Source organism: Chaetomium fimeti (genome assembly GCF_033439085.1).
Source record: "Chaetomium fimeti strain CBS 168.71 chromosome Unknown B0H64scaffold_4, whole genome shotgun sequence".
In the NCBI taxonomy this organism is placed as follows: domain Eukaryota; kingdom Fungi; phylum Ascomycota; class Sordariomycetes; order Sordariales; family Chaetomiaceae; genus Chaetomium; species Chaetomium fimeti.
In genome coordinates this window covers 3,633,179-3,659,115 of record NW_026944332.1, presented here as the reverse complement: position 1 = coordinate 3,659,115, position 25,937 = coordinate 3,633,179, and the positions used below count along the sequence as shown (strand labels likewise).

General features: G+C 57.5%; 11 protein-coding genes across 11 annotated transcripts; 5 read left to right on the top strand and 6 right to left on the bottom strand.

Moving 5' to 3' along the window:
* Positions 1–636: 636 nt before the first annotated feature.
* On the bottom strand, positions 637–2,400 carry B0H64DRAFT_417751 (uncharacterized protein; the record flags this gene model as incomplete). Its single annotated transcript, XM_062805263.1, has 4 exons — positions 637–1,017; positions 1,076–1,723; positions 1,782–1,877; positions 2,023–2,400. The coding sequence occupies 4 exons, from the start codon at positions 2,398–2,400 to the stop codon at positions 637–639; spliced, it is 1,503 nt and encodes a 500-aa protein (XP_062659789.1).
* A 2,071-nt stretch (positions 2,401–4,471) lies between these two features.
* B0H64DRAFT_166575 (uncharacterized protein) lies at positions 4,472–6,011 on the top strand. The gene is made up of 3 exons (XM_062798691.1): positions 4,472–4,615; positions 4,685–4,828; positions 4,884–6,011. Exons 1-3 carry the CDS (start codon positions 4,565–4,567, stop codon positions 5,871–5,873), a joined length of 1,185 nt encoding a protein of 394 aa, XP_062659788.1. The 5' UTR covers positions 4,472–4,564; the 3' UTR covers positions 5,874–6,011.
* A 2-nt stretch (positions 6,012–6,013) lies between these two features.
* Positions 6,014–7,353, bottom strand: B0H64DRAFT_397794 (glycoside hydrolase superfamily). The gene has a single exon (XM_062803906.1). It carries the CDS (start codon positions 7,259–7,261, stop codon positions 6,149–6,151), a length of 1,113 nt encoding a protein of 370 aa, XP_062659787.1. The 5' UTR covers positions 7,262–7,353; the 3' UTR covers positions 6,014–6,148.
* A 2,001-nt stretch (positions 7,354–9,354) lies between these two features.
* On the bottom strand, positions 9,355–10,728 carry B0H64DRAFT_417749 (uncharacterized protein; the record flags this gene model as incomplete). The annotated part of the gene is made up of 2 exons (XM_062805262.1): positions 9,355–10,434; positions 10,501–10,728. 2 exons carry the CDS (start codon positions 10,726–10,728, stop codon positions 9,355–9,357), a joined length of 1,308 nt encoding a protein of 435 aa, XP_062659786.1.
* A 1,304-nt stretch (positions 10,729–12,032) lies between these two features.
* B0H64DRAFT_166553 (kinase-like domain-containing protein) lies at positions 12,033–13,810 on the top strand. The gene is made up of 3 exons (XM_062798690.1): positions 12,033–12,569; positions 12,626–13,104; positions 13,168–13,810. The coding sequence occupies exons 1-3, from the start codon at positions 12,342–12,344 to the stop codon at positions 13,565–13,567; spliced, it is 1,107 nt and encodes a 368-aa protein (XP_062659785.1). The 5' UTR covers positions 12,033–12,341; the 3' UTR covers positions 13,568–13,810.
* Positions 13,811–15,423: 1,613 nt separating this feature from the next.
* Positions 15,424–16,325, top strand: B0H64DRAFT_397788 (uncharacterized protein). The gene is made up of 2 exons (XM_062803905.1): positions 15,424–15,660; positions 15,716–16,325. Exons 1-2 carry the CDS (start codon positions 15,655–15,657, stop codon positions 16,253–16,255), a joined length of 546 nt encoding a protein of 181 aa, XP_062659784.1. The 5' UTR covers positions 15,424–15,654; the 3' UTR covers positions 16,256–16,325.
* Positions 16,326–16,988: 663 nt separating this feature from the next.
* Positions 16,989–18,271, bottom strand: B0H64DRAFT_166537 (mitochondrial carrier domain-containing protein). The gene is made up of 3 exons (XM_062798689.1): positions 18,136–18,271; positions 17,375–18,051; positions 16,989–17,320 (listed from the first exon to the last, which is right to left on the bottom strand). The coding sequence occupies exons 1-3, from the start codon at positions 18,150–18,152 to the stop codon at positions 17,103–17,105; spliced, it is 912 nt and encodes a 303-aa protein (XP_062659783.1). The 5' UTR covers positions 18,153–18,271; the 3' UTR covers positions 16,989–17,102.
* Positions 18,272–18,607: 336 nt separating this feature from the next.
* Positions 18,608–20,275, top strand: B0H64DRAFT_360548 (WD40-repeat-containing domain protein). Its single transcript, XM_062801709.1, has 3 exons — positions 18,608–18,944; positions 18,995–19,229; positions 19,278–20,275. Exons 1-3 carry the CDS (start codon positions 18,804–18,806, stop codon positions 20,036–20,038), a joined length of 1,137 nt encoding a protein of 378 aa, XP_062659782.1. The 5' UTR covers positions 18,608–18,803; the 3' UTR covers positions 20,039–20,275.
* Positions 20,276–20,312: 37 nt separating this feature from the next.
* On the top strand, positions 20,313–21,522 carry B0H64DRAFT_475100 (signal recognition particle 9 kDa protein-domain-containing protein). Its single transcript, XM_062808083.1, has 2 exons — positions 20,313–20,622; positions 20,687–21,522. Exons 1-2 carry the CDS (start codon positions 20,551–20,553, stop codon positions 21,206–21,208), a joined length of 594 nt encoding a protein of 197 aa, XP_062659781.1. The 5' UTR covers positions 20,313–20,550; the 3' UTR covers positions 21,209–21,522.
* B0H64DRAFT_475099 (ribonucleotide reductase) lies at positions 21,507–23,501 on the bottom strand. Its single transcript, XM_062808082.1, has 3 exons — positions 23,163–23,501; positions 22,825–23,088; positions 21,507–22,769 (listed from the first exon to the last, which is right to left on the bottom strand). Exons 1-3 carry the CDS (start codon positions 23,190–23,192, stop codon positions 21,825–21,827), a joined length of 1,239 nt encoding a protein of 412 aa, XP_062659780.1. The 5' UTR covers positions 23,193–23,501; the 3' UTR covers positions 21,507–21,824.
* Positions 23,502–24,114: 613 nt separating this feature from the next.
* Positions 24,115–25,498, bottom strand: B0H64DRAFT_166530 (uncharacterized protein). Its single transcript, XM_062798688.1, has 5 exons — positions 25,420–25,498; positions 25,163–25,309; positions 24,901–25,097; positions 24,257–24,841; positions 24,115–24,167 (listed from the first exon to the last, which is right to left on the bottom strand). Exons 2-4 carry the CDS (start codon positions 25,253–25,255, stop codon positions 24,364–24,366), a joined length of 768 nt encoding a protein of 255 aa, XP_062659779.1. The 5' UTR covers positions 25,256–25,309; positions 25,420–25,498; the 3' UTR covers positions 24,115–24,167; positions 24,257–24,363.
* Between the last annotated feature and the right edge of the window lie 439 nt (positions 25,499–25,937).

The following is a 25,937-nucleotide window of genomic DNA, read 5'->3' as shown; positions in this document are numbered from 1 at the left end:
ACGGTCCTTGACTCCGTCCCGCGCATTGAGACAGGAATAAAGAAAATCCCTAAACCACCTGATACTCCTGTGCAAGCAGACCTGACCAGAGCAGTTTGACATTGGAAATCGTAATCTCGTTCCGCCCAAGGAGAAAGGGGCCGGCCAGGCAGACAAAAGAACATTTGCCGTAATTCGATCGAGTGGTATCCAGCGCACGGCATAAAAGAAAAGAAGGCGAAACACCACGAAACACAAAATCACTAGAGACGTGAAAGTTTTGAGCAGGAGAGACAGAGCAAAAATGCCGTAGCAACTGAATCAGATCATGCCCGTGGGGGCATCACTGCAAGACGAAGAAGATTGGAAAACGAGGATGATGACAACGACGGCAACGGCCGTGAGAAACGCAGATTGCGGAGCGAGGAACGTAATACACGGAACGAAAGAAGCAAAGGACGCTCAATTTCCCGACCAGATTCCCCGAAAATCAACTTGAATGACTGCCTGAAAGTTCCTCAGATCATGAAAGGCATTTCGACGTTGGAAGAAATTGCAACGCGCTCCAACATCGGCGCTGCCCGAAAGAAAAGACGATGGAAAGCCGCGACCAATCGCTGGTGCCGCCATTCAGCGGCGACGGTGGTGGCCAGACCCCTAACCTTGGTAACCGGAGAAGCCGTTGTTGAAGTTCTGACCAGGGGGCGGCTGGTTCCACTGCGCGTTGGACTGCTGCCCACGGCCGTAGCCACCAGCGCTCGGGGGGCCACTGTAGCCCATGGGCTGCGCACCGTAGCCGGCCGGCGACTGGGCCTGGGGACCGGCGTAGCCAGGCTGCTGGCCCGGACCGTACGAACCTACGGGGGCGTTAACTACCGAGTTCGGGGCAGCAGCCTCGCGGGGATACGTACCACCACCGTACTGGTTAAAATAGGTGGAGGGCGTACCGGGATAACCAGGGGTCTGCGCGCTCTGAGGGCTGTACTGCTGGTTGGGGTCGAACTGCTGGGGATGGCTAGGCGTCTTGTCCTTGCCCCACTGCGTATTGGTTAGCTTCGTGATGCGGGCCCCGAAGTGACAATATGGAAACACTTACGCTGCACTTGAGCGGGCGGCCATTGACGTTGTAGCCGTTCAGCTGGCAGATGGCCATCGCGGCGTTCTCGTGAGTATCCATCTTGACGAATGAGAAGCCGCGGTCGGCTTGGAAACGAGACTCGACGACGAAGCCAAAGTTCTGGAAGAGCGGAACGATGTCTTGTTGAGTGGTGTAGGGAGTCAGGTTACCCACGTAGCAGGTGGTCTGCCAGGCCGGGGTCTGGTTGACAATCATGTCGTAGCTGTGGACGCCATGGGTAGGGAAATGATGGTGGCCGTACGGCGTGGTCGGGGTCATGCCCATCTGCTGCATGGCCTGCTGTTGGGCCATGGAGGGCTGGCCCTTCTGGTTGGCCCAGTTGCAGCGGATAGCACGGGAGCCGAGCCACTCGCCATCCATGGAGCTCAGTGCCTTCTCGGCATCCGGGCGCTCGCGGAAGGCGACGAAACCATAACCACGAGAGCGGCCGGTCTTCATGTCCCACATGACGCGAGCCTCAGAAACAGACCCAAAGGCCGAGAAGGCCTGGAGGAGGACCTCGTCATTGACCTCGTTAGAGAGATCGCCGACGAAGATATGGAAATGGTTCGAAGTGTCCTCCTTGTTGGTGCTGTTGGACTGGTAGGCCCAGTTCACACGAATCTCCTACACAGCGCCTATTAGAACCGGTATTGTATTTCCCAACCTGTCGCGACAAACGTACCGATTGATGGACACGGCGGCCGTTCAGAGTCTGCATGGCGCGTTCGGCGGCACCGGGGTCGTCGTACTCAACGAAACCGTAGTTGTAACCCTTGGCCTCCAGCAGACCAGTCAGCATGCGAGTCAAAAAAAAAAAAAAGGAAAAAAAAAGGGACAAGCGAAAAACGGGAAAGAAGTGGGAAGGCTTCAATCGGCCGGGCCAATCCCAAATGGTGGGGTCAGGGAGGCTGAGATAGGCTTACATTCTTGTCCGGAATGATCTTGACACTCTGGACGTGACCGGTGGTCTCGAAGATTTGACGCAAGACGTCCTCGGTGACGCGCGGGTCCAAGCCCCCGACATACAGCGCACGCTTGTTCGGCTCCGGCGCGGCGCGGCGACCGAAGGGGCCGGCGCTGCCTGGGGACATCATGCCACTCTTGTCGCCGCCCGGACCCATCGGGGAAGTGATCGCGGTCGGGATCGGATTGGTGTTCTGCGGAATATGCAGAGGAGGGGGAGGCATGTGCGACGGGTTCGAGCCAGGGTTTTGGCCGTTCTCGTAGCCAGGCGCGCCCGCGTTGGGCTGCGGCGGCGGCGGGAGTTGACCAGAGGTCGTGGGGGGACCGTTGTCAGCCATCTTTGCGAAAGTTGTTGCGTGGGTTGCTGAAGGGAAGAGCAGAAGATCGCGGCGAATGGGAGATGTATTGTACCAAGGGCCTTTCTTGGCAGCGTAAACCCCACTGAGGACACGGCGACTGCAGACGACCAGATGCTCAGGTTGTCTCGGCGCGCGCGAAGAAAATTCGAGCTACGCAAGACGTTTTTGACGAAAGCGCGAAGCAAGAGCAAAAGGCACTGGACACAAAACCTGGTGTTTCCTGCCGCAAAGCACTCGAGCGAGCAAGTGCCGTTGTGTTGCTGCAAAGGAGAAGGAACCTGGAAGCAAGAGCGAAGAACAGCTGGGAGCTGTGTATTTCGCTTTTCAAGATCGGCAGCTTCTGAAATCGACCAAAGCTGAGAGACAGCTGGTAAACCCGGGCGCCAAATAGGGACCAAAGACCCGGATGTCGGCGTGGCAGAGCGGAGTGCGGAGCGCGCGCAGTGTCTCCGACCGGAAAGGCTCGGACAGCAAACCGAGAACAGAGAGTCGACGTGCAACTAGAAAAGCACAGGATGTGATACCCAAACCCGGAGTGCGTTTGGAACTGTGAGGCGGAGGAGACGACGACGAATAAGATAGGGCTGAATTGACGACGACGACGATAATGAGGATAAGGAGATGGAGCAGGAGAAACCAACAAAAGAAGAGGGAAAAGACCCGGCCGTTAAAAGGAGGAGAGCCCCCGAAATCAAAACAGCGCCGGCCGATCCAAGAGGATACGTGACGGAACTCCTTGGTAGTTGAAGGAGGTGAAGGAAAAGAGATGTAGGAGGAAGAGGGCCATAGGCATCACGAAGAGGGGGGGATTTTTGATGGTGCCATGCATGGAACTGGGATTGTCGAGCATCACTGGTCGGCGCACTGAAAGAAAGGGGGGGCGGTCCTCATGGTGGCCAAAGCGGCAGCCCCTCAGATTCTGGGCTGTTCGGTCCTGTGCATCTTCCCTCTGTTTGTAGATGCAGCGAAGCCGAATGGCCAAAGCTGAATGGTGCCCAGGCGGGCTTGGTCGTATGGGTCCTTGCTATCAGGTTCTCCTCCTTGCAGGTTGGCTGCAGCACGCTAGAAGATGCGTTTGTTGAAGCCAGGCCGGGCAGCTCTATTCGTTGGTGCGAACTCGAAGCCTTGGTTGAGTGGACAAACGGCGAGGTGGGCAGTTGGACAAGCTGATCACCATTGATCACTCCGAACATGCCTGAAGGTAGGGAGTGTTATTAATTTAGCATATCATCCATGATAGTTAACAGGTATTTAACTAATTGTAACTGCTAGGTAAAATGAGCGAGGGACTCTGGCTGTTGTCTCGTTGCCTGGGTCTCCTCGACAAAAAATCCATCGGACATCGACCGAGCCCCACCACGAACTCCCACCTTTCCAAGTCGGCTTGTTCACAGGCTGGCCAATCAACCTATCTATCACCAAACGGGCATTGGTATCTTCCTCGTAAGCAAAGCATAGGCATGTCAATATCCGAGTCCAGTACACAGTGCTAGAATGAACACGTCACATATTGATTGCCTAAGGGTTTGTGGGTACCTACGGGAGTGAATTGATCACTTTTGGGACTTACCTACCTTGCGCGGTTGTTGTCTGATGGAGATTGACGTTGGGAGGGTCGCGGGGTTCGGGTCCACGCATCTGTGGAGGCGAGCGAACAGGCCCGCTCGGCAGGCTAGGCGTAATTCCATCAGCTGCAGGCTTTCCTCCGTTGATTGGTTGCAGGTGGCGGCCAACGGGAGCTTGCTTCAGGATTTGGGTTCTCAGCAACAGGCAAGCATCACCTGCCTGGCCGAAAGCATCGCGCAACGGGAAAAAGCAACGGAAACCCAGCATTCTTTGGGAAGTTCACCACCTCTTTTTGGGTATCGTGGTATCCCAACCCGCCTAGGTGACAGGCTGCCCATCCGTTTGGTCAACTCATTTTTCATTTCTCCATTTCCGCCCGTAACTCCCTAGTTATTCGCTCCCAGACCGGCACCGATTCCGGTTCCCGAACGGATCCATTCATCGCCCGGCGTTGGTCCGCAGAATCGCTCCGTCTCACCAATCCGGTCCAGGTTCGCCAACAGGCGAGGCTCTCAACGCCCGTTTGTCATATTTTCCTTTCGTATCTTGGGCACATCTCCTGCAGGAGCCCGCTGTGATGGCTGGCCGGCGTCCAATTGATAAACTACCAAACGTGGTCACCGACGTGGTAAGTGGAGAAGTGGCTGGAATCGATTGACTCGTCATATTCACATTTGCTGATTGCTTGGCTGCAAAGGTAATCACCACAGCCAAAACCTTCAGAGCTGCAAGGCAAGATGGCAAGGGCAACCCCGCCGCCGCCGCTGCGGCGATGGAGACGCGGGTTCCTGCTGCCGTTGAGCAGTTCAATGCCATATTGGACGATATCGAGTCCGAAATCGTAAGCTTTACCGGTCGAACAACAGGGGTGATCCATCTCCGCTAATCTCGTGAAGCTCCTGTCCAAAGCGGTGATCGAGCGGGATCTCAAACTCCTTAGAGCCAAACGCCAGCCGCCACCTCCGGAGTCGAAACCTGTTGCTCCACCAGCGCCAATGGTCATTGACTTGGACTCCCCGAAAATGACTCCAAAGGCGTCTTTTCCGGGCTTGCCAGGACCGTCTCTACCTGGGAAGCAGGCCAGTAAACCGGTTGCCCCGTTCCCGAATATGGGATTCGAAGGAGCATCACCCGAGGTGGCCGCGGCACCCAACCCGAAGGCCGCCCCTAAACCCAAGGATGTCAAAAACCAGGCCCGACCGGCCGGGGCAACGGGCGCGGCCGCCAGATCCGCCAGCGCTCCACAAAAGAAGGACGTCAAGGTCCCCTCACCACACTTGCACCGGCCAAGTGGCGTGGCAACGGCCCCTCAAACGCCTCTCAACGCCTCAGCTCAACCCAAAGCGTCGTTTGTTGCCACGGCGGCAGCAAACAGGCAGGCGTCCAGCCTGACCCCTAATGCCTCGGCCACCAGCGCTGCCACGCCACCGGCCCCCGTCGCCGGAAATGGGAACATATTCACAGACATGACCTTCTCTGTGGCGCCTCCCCCTGGTGATACGCACCTTCAAAACCAGGTCCCGCAACCGCAAAGAACAGCGCCACAGCAGCAACCACCCCCGCCAGGAACCAGTATCACGAACGCCGGGGGCGGGGATGTCCTGGGCCACCAAATGGAGCAATTCAAAGGGGGCCCAGCGGATGTGGCCAACATGGACGTTGGGATCCCGGACATCAAAGCCGGGGACGCTAACACCATTAGCAACGTTGATGACAAGATCGACGGGCTTTTCGATTTGGGTCCCGGCGACCTCGACACCATTGATCTTGAATATGACCTCGGCAACGGAGACAACAGCAACTTCAACGACATGTACTTCCCTACAGGCGACAACAATGGTGGGGCGGGAGAGTTTGACGACGCTTTCTTCAATCTCAATGGATGATCTGGGTACTGAGAATGACTTGGGGCAACGGAGTTTCGGATATGTAGGGTTTCACACTTAGATACCAGGTTTGCCTCGAGGCATCAGGGGCCCTCGAGATTTATTCGGGGTTCAAAATTTCACTGATAATTATCCTAAAGATTTCCTGCCTCTTAAGGCACGTCCCAGCTACCTAACTAGGAATCCGGGGTACATATCTAAGGCCGCAGCTATTTACAAGAAAGAAGAAAGAAAATCAAGACAGCAAGGAGCAAGCAACACCGTCGGGTACACACTCACGGCTGCTGCGTCATCTTCCACATATCGCCCAACCTGGCAGAAAAACCCGGATTCCTCCAGTCAGTCCAGTTGCGGTTCATCAAGCCCCATGTCTCATCAAAATCGGTCTTCCCGTCGCGCACGTAATAACTCCCCTGGATGGCCCACACGGCCCAGTCGGCGTCGTTGTTCTGCATATACGACACCAAGCAGTTCAGGTACCGGTCGTCCTTCTCGCTCAGGCCGTCAAACTCGCCGCCCTCCATGCCGACCCCGAACTCGCTCAGGATCAGCGGGCCCGTGTAGGGCTTGTCCTGCTCGAGCACGAAGCCGACAAAGGCGCCGTACTGGGCCTTGACGATGTCGCAGTTGTTGAAGGCGTCCGGGAAGGTGATGGTGAAGCTGTAGGCGTGCATCTCCCACACGTGCTTGCCCGCCCACCCGCTCGTGTCCAGCATGGCGCCGGCGTCGCCGCTCCGCAGGTGCAGCAGGTCCGTCGTGCTCTGCACCCCGCCCACGACCACCAGCGCGTCCGGGTGCGCCGCGTGCACCCGGTCCCCGGCCTCCTTGACGTACTTGTACCAGTCCGCCCGCCCGTTCAGGTCCTGCAGCAGGAACGCCCGCAGCTCGTTGCGCAGCGACAGCGCCACCACCCCCGGGTGGCCCCGCGCCGCCCACCCCGCCATCCCCTCCAGCCCGCGCAGCCACTCCTGCGTGTTGAAGAACCGGCTGTTCCACTCATTATACCCAAACCCCTCGTCCCACCACCCATTCCCATCCCACAGATTACAGCACCACGACGCGCGCGAGACATGGTTATCCAGAATCGTCACCACCCCGCGCGCATACAGCCCATCCACCACGGCGGCAAACACATCGCGCGTCGTCGTATTCTCCCCAATCCACGCATTCCGCGCCCGCACACGCTCATACAACGCCACCATCTCCTCGCGCGCAATCCCCGCCGCGGCCGCCGCGCCCTCAAACGACGCGGACACGGTGCGGTCCGGGTCCAGCGCGTGGTCGGTGCTGTAGGTCAGCCGCACGCAGTTGAACCCCTGCGCGGCGATCCAGTCGGCGAGGAAGTCGACGGACTGGTGTTGTAAGCCTTCGGGCAGGTTGGTCTCCATGTGTCCGGCCCAGTTCACGCAGCGCAGTTTGATGCGCGTGCCGGTGGCGTCGACGATCCAGCGGCTGGTGGAGGAGAGGGGGAGGGTGGGGGGGGTGATGCTGGCTGCGGTGGCGGTGGTGGTGGTGGTGGTGGTGGTGGTGGTGGTGGTGAGGGGGGTGAGGAGGCCGAGGAGGGTGAGGAGGTGGTGGAGGCGCGCCATTGTTTTGCAGAGGGGGGGGGGGGTTACTCCCTCCTGTGGACGGGTTGTGATGGAGGGGTTGAGGCAGTGGTGGTGTCGGGGGAGGATATGATGATATTCTAGTAAAGTATGAAACGGTAGAGCTGACGTCTAACTCTAACTCAGGCCAAAGTCATGGGCTGAGATTTGACTTGACAAGAACGAATGCTATGGTAGTCCGAAGATAAACGAAGGGAGTGAAGGGGAAGTGAACGAGCGGCACTTTGCCCTTATCGATCTCAACGAGAGTCCTTAGGGGGGTGATATTTCAACTCCAGCCAGCCCCAGGGCAGGCACGGGAGCTGCCGAGGTCATGACTTAATATATCAGGTGTAAGTCCAGTTCCCAGCTGATCCCTCCTGAATAGGGGGTTCACCTTGGACATATCGCACCTGAAAAACCAGGAACTTTCATCGGGAAGGTTACAGCGCTCTTCTTTCTCTTTCTCCCGTCTTGCTGCCGAACAGCCTCGCCTGCTTCTTCCACGCGGTTGCATCGTCTTGGCTCACTCGCCAGCCGCACGCGGGAGGAGTGTTGGGTAGCAGAGGGGGGCGAGGGGGGGTTCTCATGGAGAGTTACCTTCCCAGTTCGCCCACCAGGGCCGAGGCCAACCCGCCAGAAAGATCTCGAGGGGCACAGGTTTGTTTCGGTGGTCGAAAATGACGGAACACCCACGCATCCAACCCGGACCCGTGGTCTCGTCCTTGTGATTGGAGGCGGCCCGAATTGGGGTTCATGAGGGGACAGGCGAATGACAAGGCGCATGGCAGGTCTTGGAGGTCTCGCAGAAATCTTGGCCATCGCCTTAGCCCCATATCGGGTTCAAGTGCCGGGTTAGGTGACCATCCGGTTGTTGGCCTCCTTCCTTGCTTGGGGCCATGGAAAAGGGGTGTTGGAGGACGACTTCAGCTTGTGATCGATTAGTGCTTGTCCAGGAGACATCAGCCGGTGAACCACCCACCCCATACCCCCTTTCCTAGTTAAATGATATGTCTGTCGACTAGCATTCAGTGGCATGTGGTTATGCTCTCAGCCGACGGCAGTTTGTGGGAAAAGGTGCGCTGGGATTGGCCGGTTTGAGAGTTGGGTCGCACAAGCAAGGAAGTCTATCGAGATACCATTTGCGGCCCTGTTTCAACGACCAATGGTGGTGTCCAAGTTCTTGTTTTGAGATGGCACGCTTGGCCACATGCCACAGCACGAAACTCAAGCCATCTGAGCCATCAAATCTGCACTTGGTCATGATTCAGCCACGGCTGGCCCGGTCCTTTCCGTGGTTAGCCCCTGGGACCCGTTCCTTCGCGGTCATTCCCAGCTTCCAAGTTTAAGCCATGGTCACACCAAACCTTGTGGTTGTGAATCACCGGAAATTTATAGGAGTCTTCGTGGACAGGACCCTGCTAGACTGGGGTGACGGTGCGCCGTGGCACGGTGTCAGGGCGACACCAACTTCTTGATAACGGAGATTTGCAGTAGCCTGCCTTGGTCCAGCAGGGAGGCATAATAGATGACCGGAACACGGGCATGGTCTTGCCAAAGTTGGAAGTCCGGGGGAAACAATAGTAACGAACATTTAATTATGTCTATGCCGGTCCTCCGACTGGTTACTCTCCGCTGGGCTAAAATGTGATTACAGGGCTATCCGTCATATACTCATCGTCAGTCGTAAGAATTGAACATGAAAAAAGCGCCTGACTGCGCCATTAGGTCGCCAACGAACTAGGTAGGCAATACGGCCCCCTTGGATGCCACCGTCCCCTCCCCTGCACCCCCCCCCCCCCCCCCCCCCCCCCCCAAAGCGTGTGGTCGAAAGGTCGACCGGGTATCCCAAGCAACTCGCAAGAATCCGCCCGATATTAAAGAAAATTATTGAATTAGGCGGGTGGGGAGCGAGTCTCGGTCGCAGGTGCCGCTGTGGCTGTCGTCGTGGCCGCCACTGTGGCCGCAGTCGAAGCCGCCGCTGCGCTGGGTGTCCCTGCCCTGGCCTCCAGCTCCCGGCGCTTGGCAAGCAGACTTTTGAATGCGCCCAGGCACTGCACAAGGGCCTCTTCGTCGTGGGTGCAAAACCGGTAGCTCTTCTCGTCCGTGATGATCTGCAGGCAGTGTTTCTTGGTCCGGCTCTTCGAGTCTGTCTCGACCACGTTGACGATTGACGACATGTAAAGTAAGAATAAGACGGACGACTCGGCGCCGTCTTTGTAAAGGATGAAATTTCTTGGTCGCAAAACGCCCCAGGACTTCTTCCATTGCCGGACTCCCCCCTTGCTGCGGTGAAACCACATCCAACCCTGCCAGATAACGCGGTCCGGGTCGGCGTCTTGGTGCGTCCCGCTGACTCGGTTGTTGTTGATGGTACCTATACTGGGCCTGGGCAGCGCAGGCGATGTCGATGGTTGATGGGCTGCCAGACTCTCGAACGAAGCGCCCGGGACACGGTGCATGTCGGAATCCGAGAAGTCGGAGTGGCTTGCTAGCTCGGCGCCCGAAAGGCCAGACGAGTCTATGTGTGACGGCCGTCGTGCGTATGGTTTTGGAAGATTGCGGATCGGAGGCTCGGTGGGCTCGGGGGAGCTCGATAAGAAGTGCTCCGGCGACGCCAGGGCGCGAATCTGGCGGCCATTGTCGTTATCAACCTCGGCGCCGTGGAAAAAAGAAGGCTGACGTGCGGTCGGGCTGGCTAAGAACATCTCCTCTTCTTCCTCCTCTATCCTGGCATCTTGCCGGATCAGCTCTACCCACTCCTGCGCATCCTTCAGGCTCGGCGCCTGGAAGTGGAAGTTCTTTGCAGGCGAAAACAGGCCAAAGACGTTCGGCCGTTTGTTCTTTGGGTCCTTTAACAGCGTCACCGCGGTCAGGTCGGAAAGATAAACCTTGCGCCGGAGCTTCTCCTCCTTATCCGACTTGTAGATATATAGCGTGTTCGGTCGTAGGACCAAGTAGATGGTGCGCCATGTCTGCATGTCGGGGTTAGCGTGCATTCCACCGAGGTACATGTATGGGCCCGTAGATGTAAGCCCTACCTTTGTTTTCTGCGTGCGCTTCTGTACATAACCGCTCTTGATAACGCGGTCGAACTCGAAGCTACCGTTTTGATTTACGGGCGAATATGCGTCGGCGGCTAGACGACCACGACTCTTGGATTCGGGCGCTGTCGTTTGCGGCGGTACGGGGATTGGTTTAGGAGCCTGCGCATCGACCCGTGGGTCGGCGATCGTCAAGGCCGCTAGTTGTGTGTGCACTTGAGCCATGGTAGGTCGCCCATGTAAATAAGCAAGCGGGAGCTGTATGTAGTAGCGGCGGCGGTGGTGGTGGATATGCGAAGAGGAAGGAAAAAGCGATTCAAACGAGGGACACCTTCGAGGTTGTATTCGAAGTAAAAAATCGAAGGAAAAGTCGAGGCTTGCGGGCGGGCAGTGGTCGAGATCCAATTAGGACCAGGGCTGGCGGTGAATATGTGGTGATGACTCAAGCAGGGAACCTCTCCGAGACAAACGCGAATACATACATGCGCCTGACCCGGGGGTGGTGGGTGTCGTTGTTGTTGCGTAGGCGCCGCCCTGGTTTGGGCTAGGATCGGTGACTACCGGAAAGTGACTTCTCCAGGTGCGCAGTCGGGCGAGAGGCAGCGAGTTACCGACGGGAAGCGCCTGGCCTCGTGCCACGACCAAGGCTCACGTTGGTGAAACCTCGAATCGTCAAACGGTCAGCAGCGGCGCTAACGCCGTAACTGGGGGTGACATGCGCGCAGCAACGTCAACAAGCATCGAGTGGCGGAATTTGACGACTTGGCTGCAGGAGGCGCGTGAAGGTCGATTTCGGGCTGATGGGGATTCCTCGGGAGGCTTGATGGCGGCTTGAAGGCGGCTTCGATATGCGGGATGAGGCTAGTTACCAAGCCATTGGCGGCAGTCAAAACAATTCGAGACGGCTCTTCATGCGGCAAAGCGAGGGTGGGTGGTGGTGTGTGGCCGACCTGTGTGCTGACGCAGGAGGTGGTATCAGAGAGCTGGCCCTGTTTCAGCGCTGAGCATCGAGGTCCAGAGGTGCTTGGCCGCGCTCTCCACTGGCTGAGCTGTGCTTTTTGTTGTTCTCGGGCGTGTGGGCCTGTGGGACATTGCCGAGTGGGCTTGGCATGAACGGGTAAAATTGGAGAACCGCGTGCTTCTTTTCTGTCTTGATTTTGTCCAAGCTCCCGAGTTTAAATTGGACGAGTTCGACTTTGGATTCGCAATAGTTAACTAACCACAAGTTGACATTCGCAAGGTTGGAATCCGATGCATGACCACTATCGCGATGCCGTCTTGGACCATCACTTGTACCCCCCGAAAAAGAAAGACGAGGAGTTCGTCTTTGAAACCTCGCTGAACTTATCGAGAGTATCCTGGCAGACGTTGAGAATAATCTGGAGAGGATTCAAACCTTCGAGTTCAGATTCCCCGCTGTCTCACTTGGATCGATGCACGGATTTTCTGGAGAGGAGAGTGGGGCTTTGTCAACACGACGTCGGCGAAGAGTCAGAGCTCCGAGAGAGGGGCCAACACGACCCTGATGATTGGCTCATGCTCGCATCGAGGTGCGGCTTCGGGGCCTCTCGACCCGCCGATCACCTCTCGAGCCCAGCGACTGCTAAAGGATCGTGCCAGGAAGGTATCTCGGTACTGTGTAAATACCCAAGTTGGGTTTCGGTGTTCACAAAGGGATGCGCGGGGAAAGTACGAATATAAAAGTGTGTGGTCTCTCACGAGTAGCGAAGAGGTATATCAGCACTGGTCAAGTCGTCTCATCATTGCGTCCTGCCTTCCCGGTTGTTGACAACTTAACAACTTGACACTTTCCCTCTACGACATCAATAGTCGAAACTATGGCCGACCCCAAGGTAGCCAAACTATCCGAGGAGGTCCTCCAGAGCCTCAGCGGCACCGACTATGCGTGCTCGTCGTTGGCACCCCTCTCTGGGGGGATGGCCAACTTCATCTTCAAGGGCACCCTGGCCAAGCCTCTCTCCGATGGCACCAAGGAGGTTGCCGTGAAGCATGGCGAGGACTACTTGGCCGCCATTCCGGCTTTCTTGCTCCCCACAACCCGCTGTGTAAGTCCCGATTCAAGTTCGAGAGACACCACGCCATATCACTAACGGCTGCATAGAAAGCCGAGGTAGAGTGCCTGAAGGCCCTCAACGAGCTCCCGCCGGCCAAGGGTGCCTACGTTGTTCAAACGCCCAAGCTCTACTACTCGAACCTAGAAACGAACACGCAAGTCCAGCAGTACTTGCCCAACGCGCTGAGCCTGAAGCATTACGCTCTCAAGCATTTCGCCTCTCCGGACCCCTCTAGAAAGCCTCTCTGTCTCGAACTGGGTCGCAGCTTGGGGGTGTGGCTCCGCGATTTCCATGTCTGGGCCTCGCATCCGGAGCAGGCCAAGTTCAGGGAGCAGGCCAAGGCAAACGACGAGATGCGGCAGATCAAGCACATGTCAACCTACGAGACTCTGGTATCCACTGTTGCCGACTTCCCGGCCATCCTTACTGATGCGAAGGAAACGTTCGAGAAGATCAGGGATTTCACGGCCGAAGAACTCCAAAACCCAGCTCTCCAGGTCATCCATGGAGATTTCTGGACGGGAAAGTGAGTATCCTACATCTTATGAGCAAGTAGGCTGGAAAAAGGAGAAAACTCACACGCGAACAGCGTCCTATTGCCCAGCCAACCGCTGGAAGAAGGAAACCAAATGCCAGTCTTTGTCGTAGACTGGGAGGTTTGCCAGTTCAACCTGCCCTCATTCGACCTAGGACAAATGATTGCCGAACTCTACGAGCTCTTCCTGTTCCAGTGGATAGAGGAGGGCAAGTGGATAATCGAGGGGTTCACGACAGGATATGGCCACGTGGATGATGAGTTCGCCTTCCGTGCCGCCCTTCACATCGGCACCCACCTTATCGCCTGGGGCCCCAAGGCGCCGGGTTGGGGAACGGAGGCACAGGTGCGGCAGGTGGTCGGCGTGGGGAAGGACATCGTCCTGAACGCCTGGCGGAAGGATCGTGCTTGGTTTGAGAGCGGCGATCTAGCTTGCTTGTTCGGCAGCCAGTAGTCTCAACCGTCAAGCACGGCACGTCTGGGTCTGGTGTTTGGAGACTATTGAGGGTCAATGCGACACTAGAAGAGGTCTCAGCTGAAACCATAGTCGGCACCCTATTGGGTATGCCGGGAGGGTCAAAACGGCATTCGTGAAACGCCATATCGAGTCTTGAGAATCTTGTGGATGATCGACGCCATATGTGACTCTAATTCTTAAAACTGCCAAACGGCAGGAACCATTATCTATGTGGCCCCGGGCCGCCGAACTCCCGAAGTGCCGGAAGCGTATGGGGGAGGAGATGCACCCGCGCCTTCAGGCTGTGATTATAACCAGAGGCTTGCCCGCTTCTTGTGGCCAGTACCTCTGATCTATGTCCTAGTAATGTCACACCCAACGCAGCATGGAGGCCAGCCAATAACCTTCAGATCGATATGCTGAAAGTGTCGATTCAGCGCTGGCCTCCATAGAACAGAGATACCGGCGGTCGACGACGAAAGGTACGGCGTTCCAAAATCTCCGTGATATTATCCTCATGTGCTGATGAATCAAGTTGATAGATGGCGTCTAAGCCAATGCCCACATGTTTGTTACTTATCCACACTCTTCCATCGAAGCCCTCAAGCTAACGCACTGTAGGGATTCTCAAAACGCCTCGGGTTGTTCTTGTTATTGCATTTCCCCTTATTAGCTTGATCCTCTATTGTACTCCCCCCCCGCCCCCTAACCGTCCCTTACCACCCAAACTGACGGAAATCTACAGTGATCCTATCCATAGGATGCATCAGCGACTCCGTCAGCGGGATATCCCCCATCGTAGCCCGCTCCAACGGCCCCGTCACCATCGGCGGCCAAACCATCCAAATCGACATACGCGTCGGCTTCTGGGGTACGCCCTCCATCCCAACGCCCCCTCCCTCAACCTCACCACCCCACTAACCCAAAACCAGGCCTCTGCTTCGGCCCCGCCCCCTTCAACTGCACCCCCAGCCTCGCCACGCCCCAAACCAAGCGCCCCAGCCAGCTCGCCGCCGACATCCCGCCCACCAAGGGCGGCGGCAACTTCGCACTCGCCGCGCTCGCCCTCTCCGTACAATCCAGCTTCGTCGTCCTCGGCGGCATCCCCCTCCTCCTCCTCCTCGTCGCCGCAGCCGTCGCCAACCTCGCCCAGGTCTACTTCAACAACACGGCGAGCAGTCGCCGCCGCGCCCAAGCCGCGCTGTGGGCGCGCAGCCTGGACTGGGCGGCGGCCGCGGGCGCTGCGACCAGCTTTGCGGCGTATCAGGCCATTGGGGCGGCGGCGTCCCGGCTGGTGGGGACGGTGGCGGCGGGGGTGCCGCTGAGTGTGGGCGTGGGGGGCACGGCGTCGAATCTGTTTGCCGCGGTGGTGGTGATGACGGTGCTCGGGGCGTTGGTCAATACGGTGTTGGCGGCGGTGGATGTTGGGGGTGGGTTTGATGCGTACCTGGAGGCGAGGGGGGTTGATGGTGATGGTGATAATGATGGTGGGATGGATAGGGGGTTTCAGAAGAGGCCTGCTTATGAGAGGTTTCCGTGAGGGGTGTGGGTGTTTATAAGACTGGGAGGGGGGGTTAGGGGGTGATAGGGGGTTAGGAGTGGTGCTTCCACATAAGTAACAGGAGATTATACCCATGGATTGGGTATCAGTAGCTCTTAGTCAATAACTACGGCACTCAGGAGACATAAAGAACCCCGTCTGTCTCGAGGCCATTTATAGGCCGTATTGTCTCCTCCGTCTTGACCCCTTTTTTATGCCCGGCCCTAACCCTAACCCAGCTCTGCGCAGCATGAGACCACAAAACTTGACCTTGAATACCTTCCTAAATGAGTCAAGAACTCAACTCTTACAAGCTCGATTGCCTGGGATTTTATCGGCGTTATTTACACCCGGCTGAAAAAGTTGGGTTTCAAAGTCTTGGGTTTTGACCACATCTCAACGCTACATTTTTATTTAATTAAATTCGTCACCCGTTAACATATCCCATGACCGAGTCTACACCAAGGGCAGAGGGGTCACTCTCACGGCCCTGTATGAAATGTCGTGTTCAGGAGGCGACCCTTGACAGCAGGTCCCAGCCTGTATGCAGGTAGCAACCCATACATTTCCTCGAAACCCATAAAACATGACTAACTCATCTCCAGAGACTGCTTCGCCAAGTTCATCGCCGCCAAATGCATCAAGCAGACCGGCATCCTAGGCAAAGAGACCCGCCTCCCTCTCCCCAAAACCGGCGGCCCGCCCACCGGCACCCGCCACTACATGGTCGGCCTCTCCCTGGGCATCTCCTCCACCGTCCTCCTCCACCTCCTCAGCGAGAACATCGAGTTCCAGCTCGCCCGCGGCCGCAACGCCCCCTTCGACCTCACCGTCGTGCACATCGACACCACCACCACCACCACAACCCCCCTTTCCAACCCAGAGACCACCCCCCCCGCCGAAACCGCCCTCGCCCGCTTCCGCACGCGCTACCCCCGCTTCACGTTCCACCGCATCCCCTTAACCACCCCCGAACAAACAGAAGCAGCACAACCGCTCCCCACAGCCGCCTCCCGCAGCGACGTGGCCCGCCTGCTGACGCGGAGAGCGCTGCTCGCACAGGCGCGCGCCCGCGGCTGCCAGGCGCTGCTGCTGGGCCACAGCACGACGGCGCTGGCGGAGCTGACGCTGGCGGAGGCGGCTAAGGGGAGGGGGTTTGCGCTGCCTTGGCTGGTGCAGGATGGGTTGGCGCCTGCGGTGGGGTCTGGGTTGGGGTTGGGGGTGGAGGGGGGTGGTGGTGGTGAGGGGGGAGAGGTTGGGGAGGGGGAGGAGAACGGTCATGGGGAGGGGGGGGGGAATGGGAGTAAGGAGGCGGAGGGGAGAGGAAAAGAGGATGGGGAGAAGGGGGGAAGTGACAAGGGAGTGCTGGTGTACCATCCCCTGCGCGACGCCCTGCGCAAGGAGCTGGTCATCTACGCCGGGCTGGTTGAGCCGCCGCTGACTGAGCTTGTATGGGAGACAAAGGATGATGGCGCGGCGGCCGTCGTCTCCCACAAGGACCTCAGTATCGAGGAGGTGATGGGGCGGTACTTCGCCGAGGTCGAGGAGAGCTACCCGTCTGTTGTCGCCAATGTCGCGCGGACGACGGGGAAGCTAGTGCGGGGCGGAGAAGACGGAACGGGAGGGGAGTGGTGTGGCCTGTGCGGGATGCCCCTGGATGAGGACGGGGATGAGAGGTGGAGGGGGGAGCTGGGAATTCAGGAGAGATCAGGGACGGGGACGGGGAGGTTGTGTTACGGGTGTGAGAGGTCGACTGCCGGGTAGAGCGTGCATCGCATTGGCTATCAAAATACACCGTGGTTAACACATTGTCTAGTTTATCTAAGCCTCAAATCTGCCTCCCGCCCCCTCGAAAAATACATCGCAGCCACCGTTGCGCTCGCTTTTAGGACTCCCACCTGAGTTGGTATCAAACGCGGAAAGGCGCCCAAATGCAGATCTACCGAACGCCATATTAAATGCCGATCCCGTCATACCGTCTCCAACGCGGCGCTAGGGAAAAAACCGGCCCTCGAGCTTCTTGACGAGCTTGTTGGTTTGCTCCGCCAAAGTAAGCGTCAGGATCGTGTGTGGTAGAATTCTAGCCAGATGAGGAAGGAAACCCTTGTAGATGGCAAAGAAACCCTCGGTCCGTATGGTCTTCCCTAGGCAGTCAAAGACTCCCTTGTATAGATTGCCGTTTTGGTTGTACATTCGAGACATGATAGTGTCTGCCCGGAGTTAGTTCAACGCTGTTCACAAACCCACACACCTTCATAACTTACCCGGCGGGTGCATCACCACGCAGACAACGAAACCGCTCGCCGTACTGCTGGCCAAATGGAGTGGGGTGCCCTCCTCCATGCCCAGGTGCTTCATTAACCGGCGCTTGGCAAAGAAGTATGTGGGCAGCTGCACGGAGCTCCCGAAACCCGTCCGGATCATGGCCGCTCCTACGCCGCGGTACAGGCCGCGTATGCCCTCGCTCCGGAAGATCTGACTCATGCCGTCCCACGCGTTCCGATATTGATGTTGTGTGCCGACCGGCCGGAAAGGCGAGTAGCTCTGCAGCCGCGTCTTGACCAGGAAGAAGGGGCTCCCTGCAGCAGCGCCCATGATGCCCGATCCAGCGCCGCAGAACATGTTGATACCCAGACTTTGCGTGTTGCCGTCTTTGAAGAGGAGCGTGGACAGGCTGTGGCGCATGGGCTCGTAGAAGCCGAGCCGGCAGCCGTTGAGCAGGATCTGGTAGATGTAGGCGCACCCGATGCCGCGGTAGATGCCGCGTACCCCCTCGTTCCTCACGATGACAGACACGCCATGGACTGGCCCGCGGTAGTGATGCGGCTGGTGGCCCTTGTCTTGTAGTTCGCCCTGCAGCTGCATGCGGATCTTGACCGTCTCGAAGGGGTGCGTCGCCGTCACGGCTCCGCAGGCGGCGATACCGCCCGCTATGAAGGCGCTGGAGGGACAGCCATGTCAGATTTCGTGTCATATACGGTTCTTCTCTCTCTTCCTCTTGGAGATTGTGCGCAACGACACCTACCCAGCTGTTGTTGACATCCTGCTGCTGGCTTTGTGGTGTCGTGCTCACGGGCTGCCGAAATCGGCCCTGCGGAGGGAGGGAGGATGCGCCCAATGGCGAGCCGGACTCGGCTTTCTCGAGGGAGGGGATTCGGGAGAAAGGTCTGTCAACTTCTGGGCGACATGTACACGGAAACAAAGAAATAGAATAATAGAATAATTAAAAGAGAATGCTGCGGTCAGGCTGCATGGCAAGGCCGCTTATATCCGCGCGGTCTCACGCTGACTCGCCTGTGTCGCAGCGCTGATCAATTTCCCGGCCCTTGCAACCGCAGAAAAGTGGGAATTTCCTCTCCTGGCTTGCGGTTGTCGGAGCCAGACGAAGTCGGGCCATCCTTGAAGCGTGCGCGGTCCATTTTTCTGGGTCGGTCGCGCTGCGAACAAGCCGAAGCTTTCGCGCAGAACATTTTTTGGCCATCGGGCCCGGCTTGGCCATCCTCCGGGAATCGGGCCTCGAATGCAGTTTGGACCCTGGCGGTTTTGGCTTGCTTGGTGGGGCACTGTGCATTGTCTCGCGAGTCTCATTGTCCAGTTCACCGCCCGGCAGAACCCCGTCTGTCTTCCTTGAGCTTGTTCCCATCTCCCTTCCCCACCAATTGAGCCATCCCGGCGCGTAACGGGACAATAAACATGGCTTCCACCCCAATGGACCTCGACGACGCACCTTCGGCAACGGCGACCCCATCGTTCAATCTCACGCGGGCTCTGGGAGCCAATGTGCCCAGCACCACCGCCGTCAGCGATGTGATCGCATCGTACAGACCGACCAAAGTGGGTTCTTTATGTCGTGTGTTTCTAACATATCTAACGATATTCTCCAGCTATTCCAACGGGACGACATCAAGGAGGGCAAATCTCAACCATCCATCCTGTCCATTGACTTCGACGACCCGGGAGAGCTTTGTATGACGTCGGAGAGCGACGAGACCATCCAGATCTACAACGTCAAGGATGGCCGGCACGACAAGAGCTTGCTGAGCAAAAAGTACGGCGTAAAACTGGCCAAGTTTACCCACACGAGCTCGAGCATCATCTACGCCAGCACTCAGCAGAATGGTAGGTTCTCCGTGGGTGTCGGCAATGCCGGTGACTGACCTGGTGCAGACGCGATCCGTTACTTGGCAACGCACGACAACTCGTTTATCCGCTACTTTGAGGGACACGAAGGCGCGGTCACCAACCTCGCGCTCCACCCCGGCGCCGACAATTTCATTTCCTGCAGCCTTGACAATACGGTACGGATATGGAATATTGGGACGAAGCAGTGGACGGGCAAGCTCTTTTTGACCACACCGTACCTTTCGGCTTGGGACCCATCGGGCAACGTTTTTGCCGTGGCGTCACCGGCAAGCGGGAGCATCCTGCTTTACGACTACCGCAACTACGAAAAGGTGCCGTTCTCCGTCTTCGACGTTCTGAAGGCCCGCGGACCAGCCGACACAGAGGCTAGCTTCCGAGGCTGGACGAAACTCGAGTTCTCGAACGACGGGAAGCACCTTCTCTTGGGGTCGCGTGGCGACGGCCACTTCCTGCTGGACTCATTCGACGGCAGTCTGAAGGCATACTTGAAAAAGCCGGGTGCTAGCACGAGGCGCCTGGGCGTAGGGGAGTTGGAAGGAGGCAATATGGAGAGCAGCGGCGAATGCTGCTTTGCCCCGGACGGCCGCTACGTAATCAGCGGGGCAAAGTCAGACCTCCTCGTGTGGGACACGTTGGGGACGCCCGGAAGCGACAAAGTGCTCGAGCCGGCGCATATCCTGGAGGAGAAACGAGAGGCGGCTGTAGTGGCGTACAATCCCCGGTACAACATGATTGCCTCGGCGGACCAAGACCTCATGTTCTGGCTGCCTGATCCTAATGCATAGGGCGGCGGAATCGGGAGGGTTGTTTGGGGCTGTTTGAACTCATGGCGCGGGCGGATGCTGAATGATGGCATCGGGATGGATCGAGATACCCATTGCATATTGCGGCGTTCAGGTGTAAACCGTGTTAATTGTGAAGGTATATATATACAAGTAGAATGGCATCCTGGGATTGACTCGGGGCGTCCAGGGGTGGGGCGCGAGAGCTCCCCGCATTCGGCTGACCCCACTGAAATGCACCTGCGGAACTCACCGCGAGAGCACCAAAACTCCAACCGAGAACCCTCGACGGTGCAACACTGCGTAGCCACCTCCAGATAGCGATTCGGAGTGGTCCCCCACAGACACAGAACAGTTTGACTTGCCGGACGTCTTGCAAAACCCAGCACCTCCATTCGCATTTTTTCACAGCGGCCCCAATTCAGCAATCCCGACGGTTGGCCTCACGCGACACGGGTCCTCTCCATTCCCACCACCCAGTCCAAACCACCTTCCTCACCACAAAACCCGTCAAGATGCCCTACTACGCAAAATCCGAAGACTGGCTGCACCAGTCCGCCCTCCTCCTCCAAGCCCGTCCCTCAACAGTACGCCCCCCTTCCCGTTCAACCCCTCCCCCGTCACCCTCACTAACCACCCCGTCCCAACTAGACGCGCATCACAACCCGCTACCACCTCAAACCCGCCCGGCGAGTCCCCAAGCCCAAGAAATCCGACGCCACCACCACCAGCACCACCGCCCAAACACCAGCACCCCCAGCACAAAAACAACCCGCCGTCCAACCCGCCCAAGCCGACGCCAAACCCCCGCGCGGCCACCTCGTGCTCAAGACCTACGACCCGCACAGCGGCGTGACGCTCAAGTACAAGACCTCCAAGGCCGCCGAGGTGACGCGCCTCGTGCAGATGCTGGGCACGCTGGGCCGCGGCATGGCCGGGCTGGCCGCCGAGCCGGTAGCAGCAGCAGCAGCAGCAGCAGTAGGGGGGGAGGATGAGGTTATGGTGGATGTGGCCGGTGCTGAGGTGGAGGGGGGCAGTGGGGTGCAGACGCCGGCTGCTGTTGGGGGGGGTGCGGGTGGTGCTGGTGCTGGTGTTGGTGCGGGTGGGAAAGAGCAGCAGCAGCAGCAGCAGGGGGGTGGCGGTGGGAAGAAGAAGAAGAGGGGGAAGAAGTGAGGCGTGTGCTGTCTGTTACGGTTACGGCCGTACCTGGCTGGTTACATTCTGAGAGGTGAGGAAAAGGGGGTTATTAGAGTGGCGAATAAACTAGGAGTATTTGTATCAAGGCAGCATTCTGAGAGACTTTGTTGACACCTGAATCGCGAATGTTGAGATCGTGATGGCCGGTCGAAGGACGTTAGGAGCAGGTGCGGCAGGGAGGCACGCGGTTGGCGGGAACTCGAGGTTGGGACAACTACTACATGAAGGACACGCATGGCAGGGCAAGTACAGTCAACATAACTTAGATCAATGGGACAAGATGTGTTCGCAGCTTGATTCCTCGTATGAGAATCTACTCATACATACTAAAACGTTTTCCTCATCACCACCGCATACCCTCATGAACCAGACCTAGCGGGCACCGCCCAACGCCCAACGCCTTGTGCAAACACGGTCCCGCCCGCGCAGCATATGTACATGTGAAAGAATATCCAACCTCTCCAACGAGGCGAGACGTAAACCGACAGCCCTGCCACTTCTATGCCAGAAGATGCCGCCAGGGAAAAGAGAGGAAATATCGAGTACAGGGGGTATTAGAGAGCAAGGAAAGAGACGGTCAAAGAGAGACGGCTTAAAAGTCGTCATCGAAAGTGAAGTCGCCGCCGTTTTCGCCCTTAACCTCCTCCACGTCGTCTTGGGGCTTCTTGGTGCTGGCCATGACGCCGGCCTTCTGGTACTCGCCAACGCGCTTCTCGAAGAAGTTGGTCTTGCCGCCGAGAGAGATGTTCTCCATGAAGTCGAAGGGGTTCGTCGACCGGTACACCTTCTCGTTGCCGAGAGCGACGAGGAGACGGTCAGCGACGAACTCGATGTACTGCTTCATCAGGTTGGAGTTCATGCCGAGCAGGGCGCACGGCAGGGCCTCGGTGAGGAACTCCTGCTCAATGCGGACGGCATCGACGATGATGTCCTCGATGACCTGCTTGCTGGGGCGGTTGTTAAGGTGCGAGAACAGCAGGCAGGCAAAGTCGGTGTGGAGACCCTCGTCACGCGAGATGAGCTCGTTGGAGAAGGTCAGGCCGGGCATGAGGCCGCGCTTCTTGAGCCAGAAGATGGAGGCGAAGGCACCGCTGAAGAAGATACCCTCAACGGCGGCAAATGCGACGAGGCGCTGGGCGAAGGTGGACTTCTGGTCCGTGATCCACCGCAGGGCCCAGTCGGCCTTCTTGCGGATGGCAGGGATGGTGTCGATGGCATTGAACAGGTGCGTGCGCTGGGCAGGCTCCTTGATGTATGTGTCAATGAGCAGGGAGTAGGTCTCGGAGTGGATGTTCTCCATCATGATCTGGAAGCCGTAGAAGCAGCGGGCCTCCGGGACCTGGACCTCGCCGCTGAAGCGCTCAACCAGGTTCTCATTGACGATGCCGTCCGACGCGGCGAAGAAGGCGAGGATGTGGGAGATGAAGTATTTCTCGTCGTCGTTGATCTTGTTGTTCCAGTCGTGGAGGTCCTTGGAAAGATCAATCTCCTCGGCGGTCCAGAAGGAAGCCTCGGCCTTCTTGTACATCTGCCAGATCTGAAGGGAGGTGTTAGCACGCGTTCCACTTTACGCGTCAGGGCGCGTCGCGTACCTCATGATACTTGATGGGGAACATCACGAAGCGCTGCGGGTTCTCCTGGAGGAGCGGCTCATCGGCCTCAAGCTCCTTGATGGTGGGAGCCACCGCGGCGCTTGGTTCCTTCTTATCCATGGTTGTCTGTTGGTGGTTGGCGTCAATCTCTGCCTCGAGGGTGGCGAGGTCGGCGTCGAAGGGCGCGTTCTCCTTGTTGGATGTGGAAAAGTTCAGCTTCTTGACGGGAGATTCCATCTTAAGTCCCTCAATCGCGGAAGCAGCCTGTTAAGTGGTGCATGTTAGCATGGGTCGACGCGACGCGTAAAGGGCGAGCATGACGCGGGGCGGGCACTGACCTGCTTGGATGGAGTGACCTGGGCAGTCATTGTGTGTAGTGTGTGGGATTGAGAGTTGTGTAGAAACAAGACAGAGAAAATTGCCACCTGAGGTAAGATGTCGAGAGGCAATTGCTGTTGGTGATGAAGTAATGGGTTGGGGAATTGTGTAGACAAAGGATGGTTTTGGAGAGAGGGAGAACCGGAAGCGCGTCTCTTAAATGCTGCACGTTTGCACGTCTGCACGCGCTGGCCCCACTCTCCTAAATCTGTGTTGCAGGGGTTCGCGTCGACGCGAATTGGGTCCGTCGGCCCTGGCAAATGCGGCGTCAAGAGGAACCAGCCCCCTCGGTCATGGATTTACCCCAGGCATCGATCCACTTGTGTCCTGGAAGCCTGGCCGGCCTTACCTCGCCTTTATCAGATCTTCGGCTCCGAGACAGTCGGGCGGCGCAACCTTCCACTCTCGCCAGTCAAGAGCCGTTTTCGCACCTTCCCAAGCCATTTACGGCTCCACTCTGACACAGTGCTCTCCGAAAGTTTTGAAGACCGTGACGCGTCCACTTCATCCAAGATGGCAAGGAGCTCAGGCAAGCGCATGGGTTTTAATTGACCTCGAAACCGGTTAGTTAGCAATTGAACTCGACCGATCTGGACATCAACTGCCAAAATGGGTGTGTTCAAAACTGCTTTGGATTCTTGCTCTCTTCCGTTGCTCATCTCGACGGGCTGGCCGTTGCTGGTGGAGCTTCCCACGCGCTTTGATCGCCCCCGACGTCGCCAAATTGAGCTGATCCCTGGTAACCCACCTTGAGGAAGGCTTGGGAAGAGACGACGACCCGCCGTCTTGTTTGTCATCGCAACATAATCGCAACATCATCACAATGGAATCGCGGAATCCGGACATCCGGATCGCCTGACAAGTTGAACATTGGATACCTTCAAATCCACCTTGCTCCATGGACAGGCAGCTCTGGGGGCGGGCATCGGCATAATTTGTGAACCGCTTTGGGTTCCACGTTTATTCTGACGGCTGGCGTCATTTTCTTTCTCCAAACCACAAACCAAGCCCCCACGCTAGATGCATTCTAATAACAAAAGGGAGTAACACAAACGCTAATGCAATTCCATAATAGGGCCTTCCTCCTTGTTGTCAGTCTGGGCCAGCTTCCTCTGCTGCTCAGCAACAGCCCCTACGCCAAACTAGCGCTTGCTCCCGGCCTCAGCGGTCTCTTGGGTCCCGCGCATTTCGCCCCGTTAAATTCCGGCCCGGAGGCGGCATGGCCCCTTTCGGAGCCGGTGTCCACGCCGGCGGAACAGCCGTGGGGGTTACGGAAGATTGCTCAACCATGCGCATCGGTTCCACGCCTTGCTCGACATCCTGTCCTTGTGGCCGCAGCTCTTTGGGGACGGCGATCGCGATCTTTGTGCCGTTGTCTTCGTCTTCGTCTCTGATCACACCTGACAGGAGTACCTTGCCCTTCTCTGTCAGGTAGGACTCGAGTAGCCAGGCATTGCGCGTGTTGGCGCGGAACACGACGTCGACAAAGTCTCCAAGGACGGGGATGAAACCGATTGCGAAATCCAGGATGATATGTGTAACCATCATGGAGTAGATGCCCCCCGGGAGGCCGCCGTCCACCTTCGAGGCTGTCCGAATCAAGGAAAGAGACATGAGGAGCTCCAGCCCATCGCCGATACTAGCAACGACAGTTAGCTAAGCGTGCTCTCGAGGGTATGGTAAAGCAAGGAGGCTTACAGAGGAATGAGGCCAATGACGGCCGACCAGCCGAATCTCGGGCCGCAGCAGCAGAAGCGAAACTGCTGATCCCATTTATACGCCTTCCTCCGGACGTGCCTGAGGATCTTCTTGTCATTTTCCGACAGCCCGGGGGGCATGTCCCTCCCCCCTTTCTTCATCTTCGTTTTGCCATTCTCCCGCACAGCGACTGGTTTCTATGTTTTGGAGTGTGGTCAGCATCGACACCATATGATTCCCAGCGACACCCAGGTGCACGTACCTCTGAATTGGGACTATCGACGAGCTTTGAATTGGGACTATTGACGACGTTCTCAAACGCCTTCTTCGTCAAGACTTTCATAGCAACGTTCATGATGGCGTCTTGATCGCAGTGACGACTGCGAACTCGGAGTTGTGTGTGTGTGTTGTTGGGTAAGTTGAAAACACAAGAAAAAAAGTACCAGAACCTCGAGGGCAGCCAAGCGAAGATATAAACAACTGGCGCTTTGTTGGGGCCTTTGTGGCCGCTGGTTTGATTGCTGTCGATCTGCGATGGCGGGAATTTGCTGTTGTATTGGTTGACGGCGGCGCTTTGTCGGTTTCAGGCGCGCGCTTGTGAGGCCCAGATTGGAAACACTTTTGGCGCTGGCCTGGGGAATCCTAGCCCGGTCGTCTGGTCTTTGGGCCTGGGGAAGAAGAGGAAAAGTGTGTGAGCCGCTGGTGGCTAGCGGGCCGTGGCCCTTTTCATTTATGCATTGCATTGGTCTCATGATGGTTGCGGCTAATCCGATCATCAAACGAAACTTGACCAGTGGGTGTGCAACTCAAACTCACCCAGACCCTGCTTCTTGCGATGACGTTCAGGAGGTCTCCAGGTCCGTACCCCCGCTGAGCGGGTGGCCTCCCACTGGTCCCACGCCTCCCTGTGCTGCCGAGGCTGCCAAGGGATCGGGTCGGAATCTGAGTGGGGGACCAAGCCGGGAGCAATGCACCGCCACAAACTTGGACCTGTGGCTTGCGTAGTAATGTGGCGACAGCTTGAATTGGGCTGGCTC

What these genes read in the sequence shown, in the direction of transcription:
- B0H64DRAFT_166575 (XM_062798691.1), top strand. Translation starts at nt 4,565, where the DNA reads ATGGCTGGCCGGCGTCCAATTGATAAACTACCAAACGTGGTCACCGAC. An exon ending in CAAACGTGGTCACCGACGTG is followed by an intron (nt 4,616 to 4,684) that starts GTAAGTGGAGAA and finishes TTGGCTGCAAAG; the next exon opens with GTAATCACCACAGCCAAAAC. An exon ending in ACGATATCGAGTCCGAAATC is followed by an intron (nt 4,829 to 4,883) that starts GTAAGCTTTACC and finishes AATCTCGTGAAG; the next exon opens with CTCCTGTCCAAAGCGGTGAT.
- B0H64DRAFT_397794 (XM_062803906.1), bottom strand. Translation starts at nt 7,261, where the DNA reads ATGGAGACCAACCTGCCCGAAGGCTTACAACACCAGTCCGTCGACTTC.
- B0H64DRAFT_166553 (XM_062798690.1), top strand. Translation starts at nt 12,342, where the DNA reads ATGGCCGACCCCAAGGTAGCCAAACTATCCGAGGAGGTCCTCCAGAGC. An exon ending in TGCTCCCCACAACCCGCTGT is followed by an intron (nt 12,570 to 12,625) that starts GTAAGTCCCGAT and finishes ACGGCTGCATAG; the next exon opens with AAAGCCGAGGTAGAGTGCCT. An exon ending in GGAGATTTCTGGACGGGAAA is followed by an intron (nt 13,105 to 13,167) that starts GTGAGTATCCTA and finishes ACACGCGAACAG; the next exon opens with CGTCCTATTGCCCAGCCAAC.
- B0H64DRAFT_166537 (XM_062798689.1), bottom strand. An exon ending in CGTGGTGATGCACCCGCCGG is followed by an intron (nt 17,321 to 17,374) that starts GTAAGTTATGAA and finishes AACTCCGGGCAG; the next exon opens with ACACTATCATGTCTCGAATG.
- B0H64DRAFT_360548 (XM_062801709.1), top strand. Translation starts at nt 18,804, where the DNA reads ATGGCTTCCACCCCAATGGACCTCGACGACGCACCTTCGGCAACGGCG. An exon ending in CATCGTACAGACCGACCAAA is followed by an intron (nt 18,945 to 18,994) that starts GTGGGTTCTTTA and finishes GATATTCTCCAG; the next exon opens with CTATTCCAACGGGACGACAT. An exon ending in CGCCAGCACTCAGCAGAATG is followed by an intron (nt 19,230 to 19,277) that starts GTAGGTTCTCCG and finishes GACCTGGTGCAG; the next exon opens with ACGCGATCCGTTACTTGGCA.
- B0H64DRAFT_475100 (XM_062808083.1), top strand. Translation starts at nt 20,551, where the DNA reads ATGCCCTACTACGCAAAATCCGAAGACTGGCTGCACCAGTCCGCCCTC. An exon ending in TCCAAGCCCGTCCCTCAACA is followed by an intron (nt 20,623 to 20,686) that starts GTACGCCCCCCT and finishes CGTCCCAACTAG; the next exon opens with ACGCGCATCACAACCCGCTA.
- B0H64DRAFT_475099 (XM_062808082.1), bottom strand. Translation starts at nt 23,192, where the DNA reads ATGACTGCCCAGGTCACTCCATCCAAGCAG. An exon ending in AGGTCACTCCATCCAAGCAG is followed by an intron (nt 23,089 to 23,162) that starts GTCAGTGCCCGC and finishes ACCACTTAACAG; the next exon opens with GCTGCTTCCGCGATTGAGGG. An exon ending in TCCCCATCAAGTATCATGAG is followed by an intron (nt 22,770 to 22,824) that starts GTACGCGACGCG and finishes ACCTCCCTTCAG; the next exon opens with ATCTGGCAGATGTACAAGAA.
- B0H64DRAFT_166530 (XM_062798688.1), bottom strand. Translation starts at nt 25,255, where the DNA reads ATGAACGTTGCTATGAAAGTCTTGACGAAGAAGGCGTTTGAGAACGTC. An exon ending in TCGATAGTCCCAATTCAGAG is followed by an intron (nt 25,098 to 25,162) that starts GTACGTGCACCT and finishes TCCAAAACATAG; the next exon opens with AAACCAGTCGCTGTGCGGGA. An exon ending in GTCATTGGCCTCATTCCTCT is followed by an intron (nt 24,842 to 24,900) that starts GTAAGCCTCCTT and finishes TGTCGTTGCTAG; the next exon opens with TATCGGCGATGGGCTGGAGC.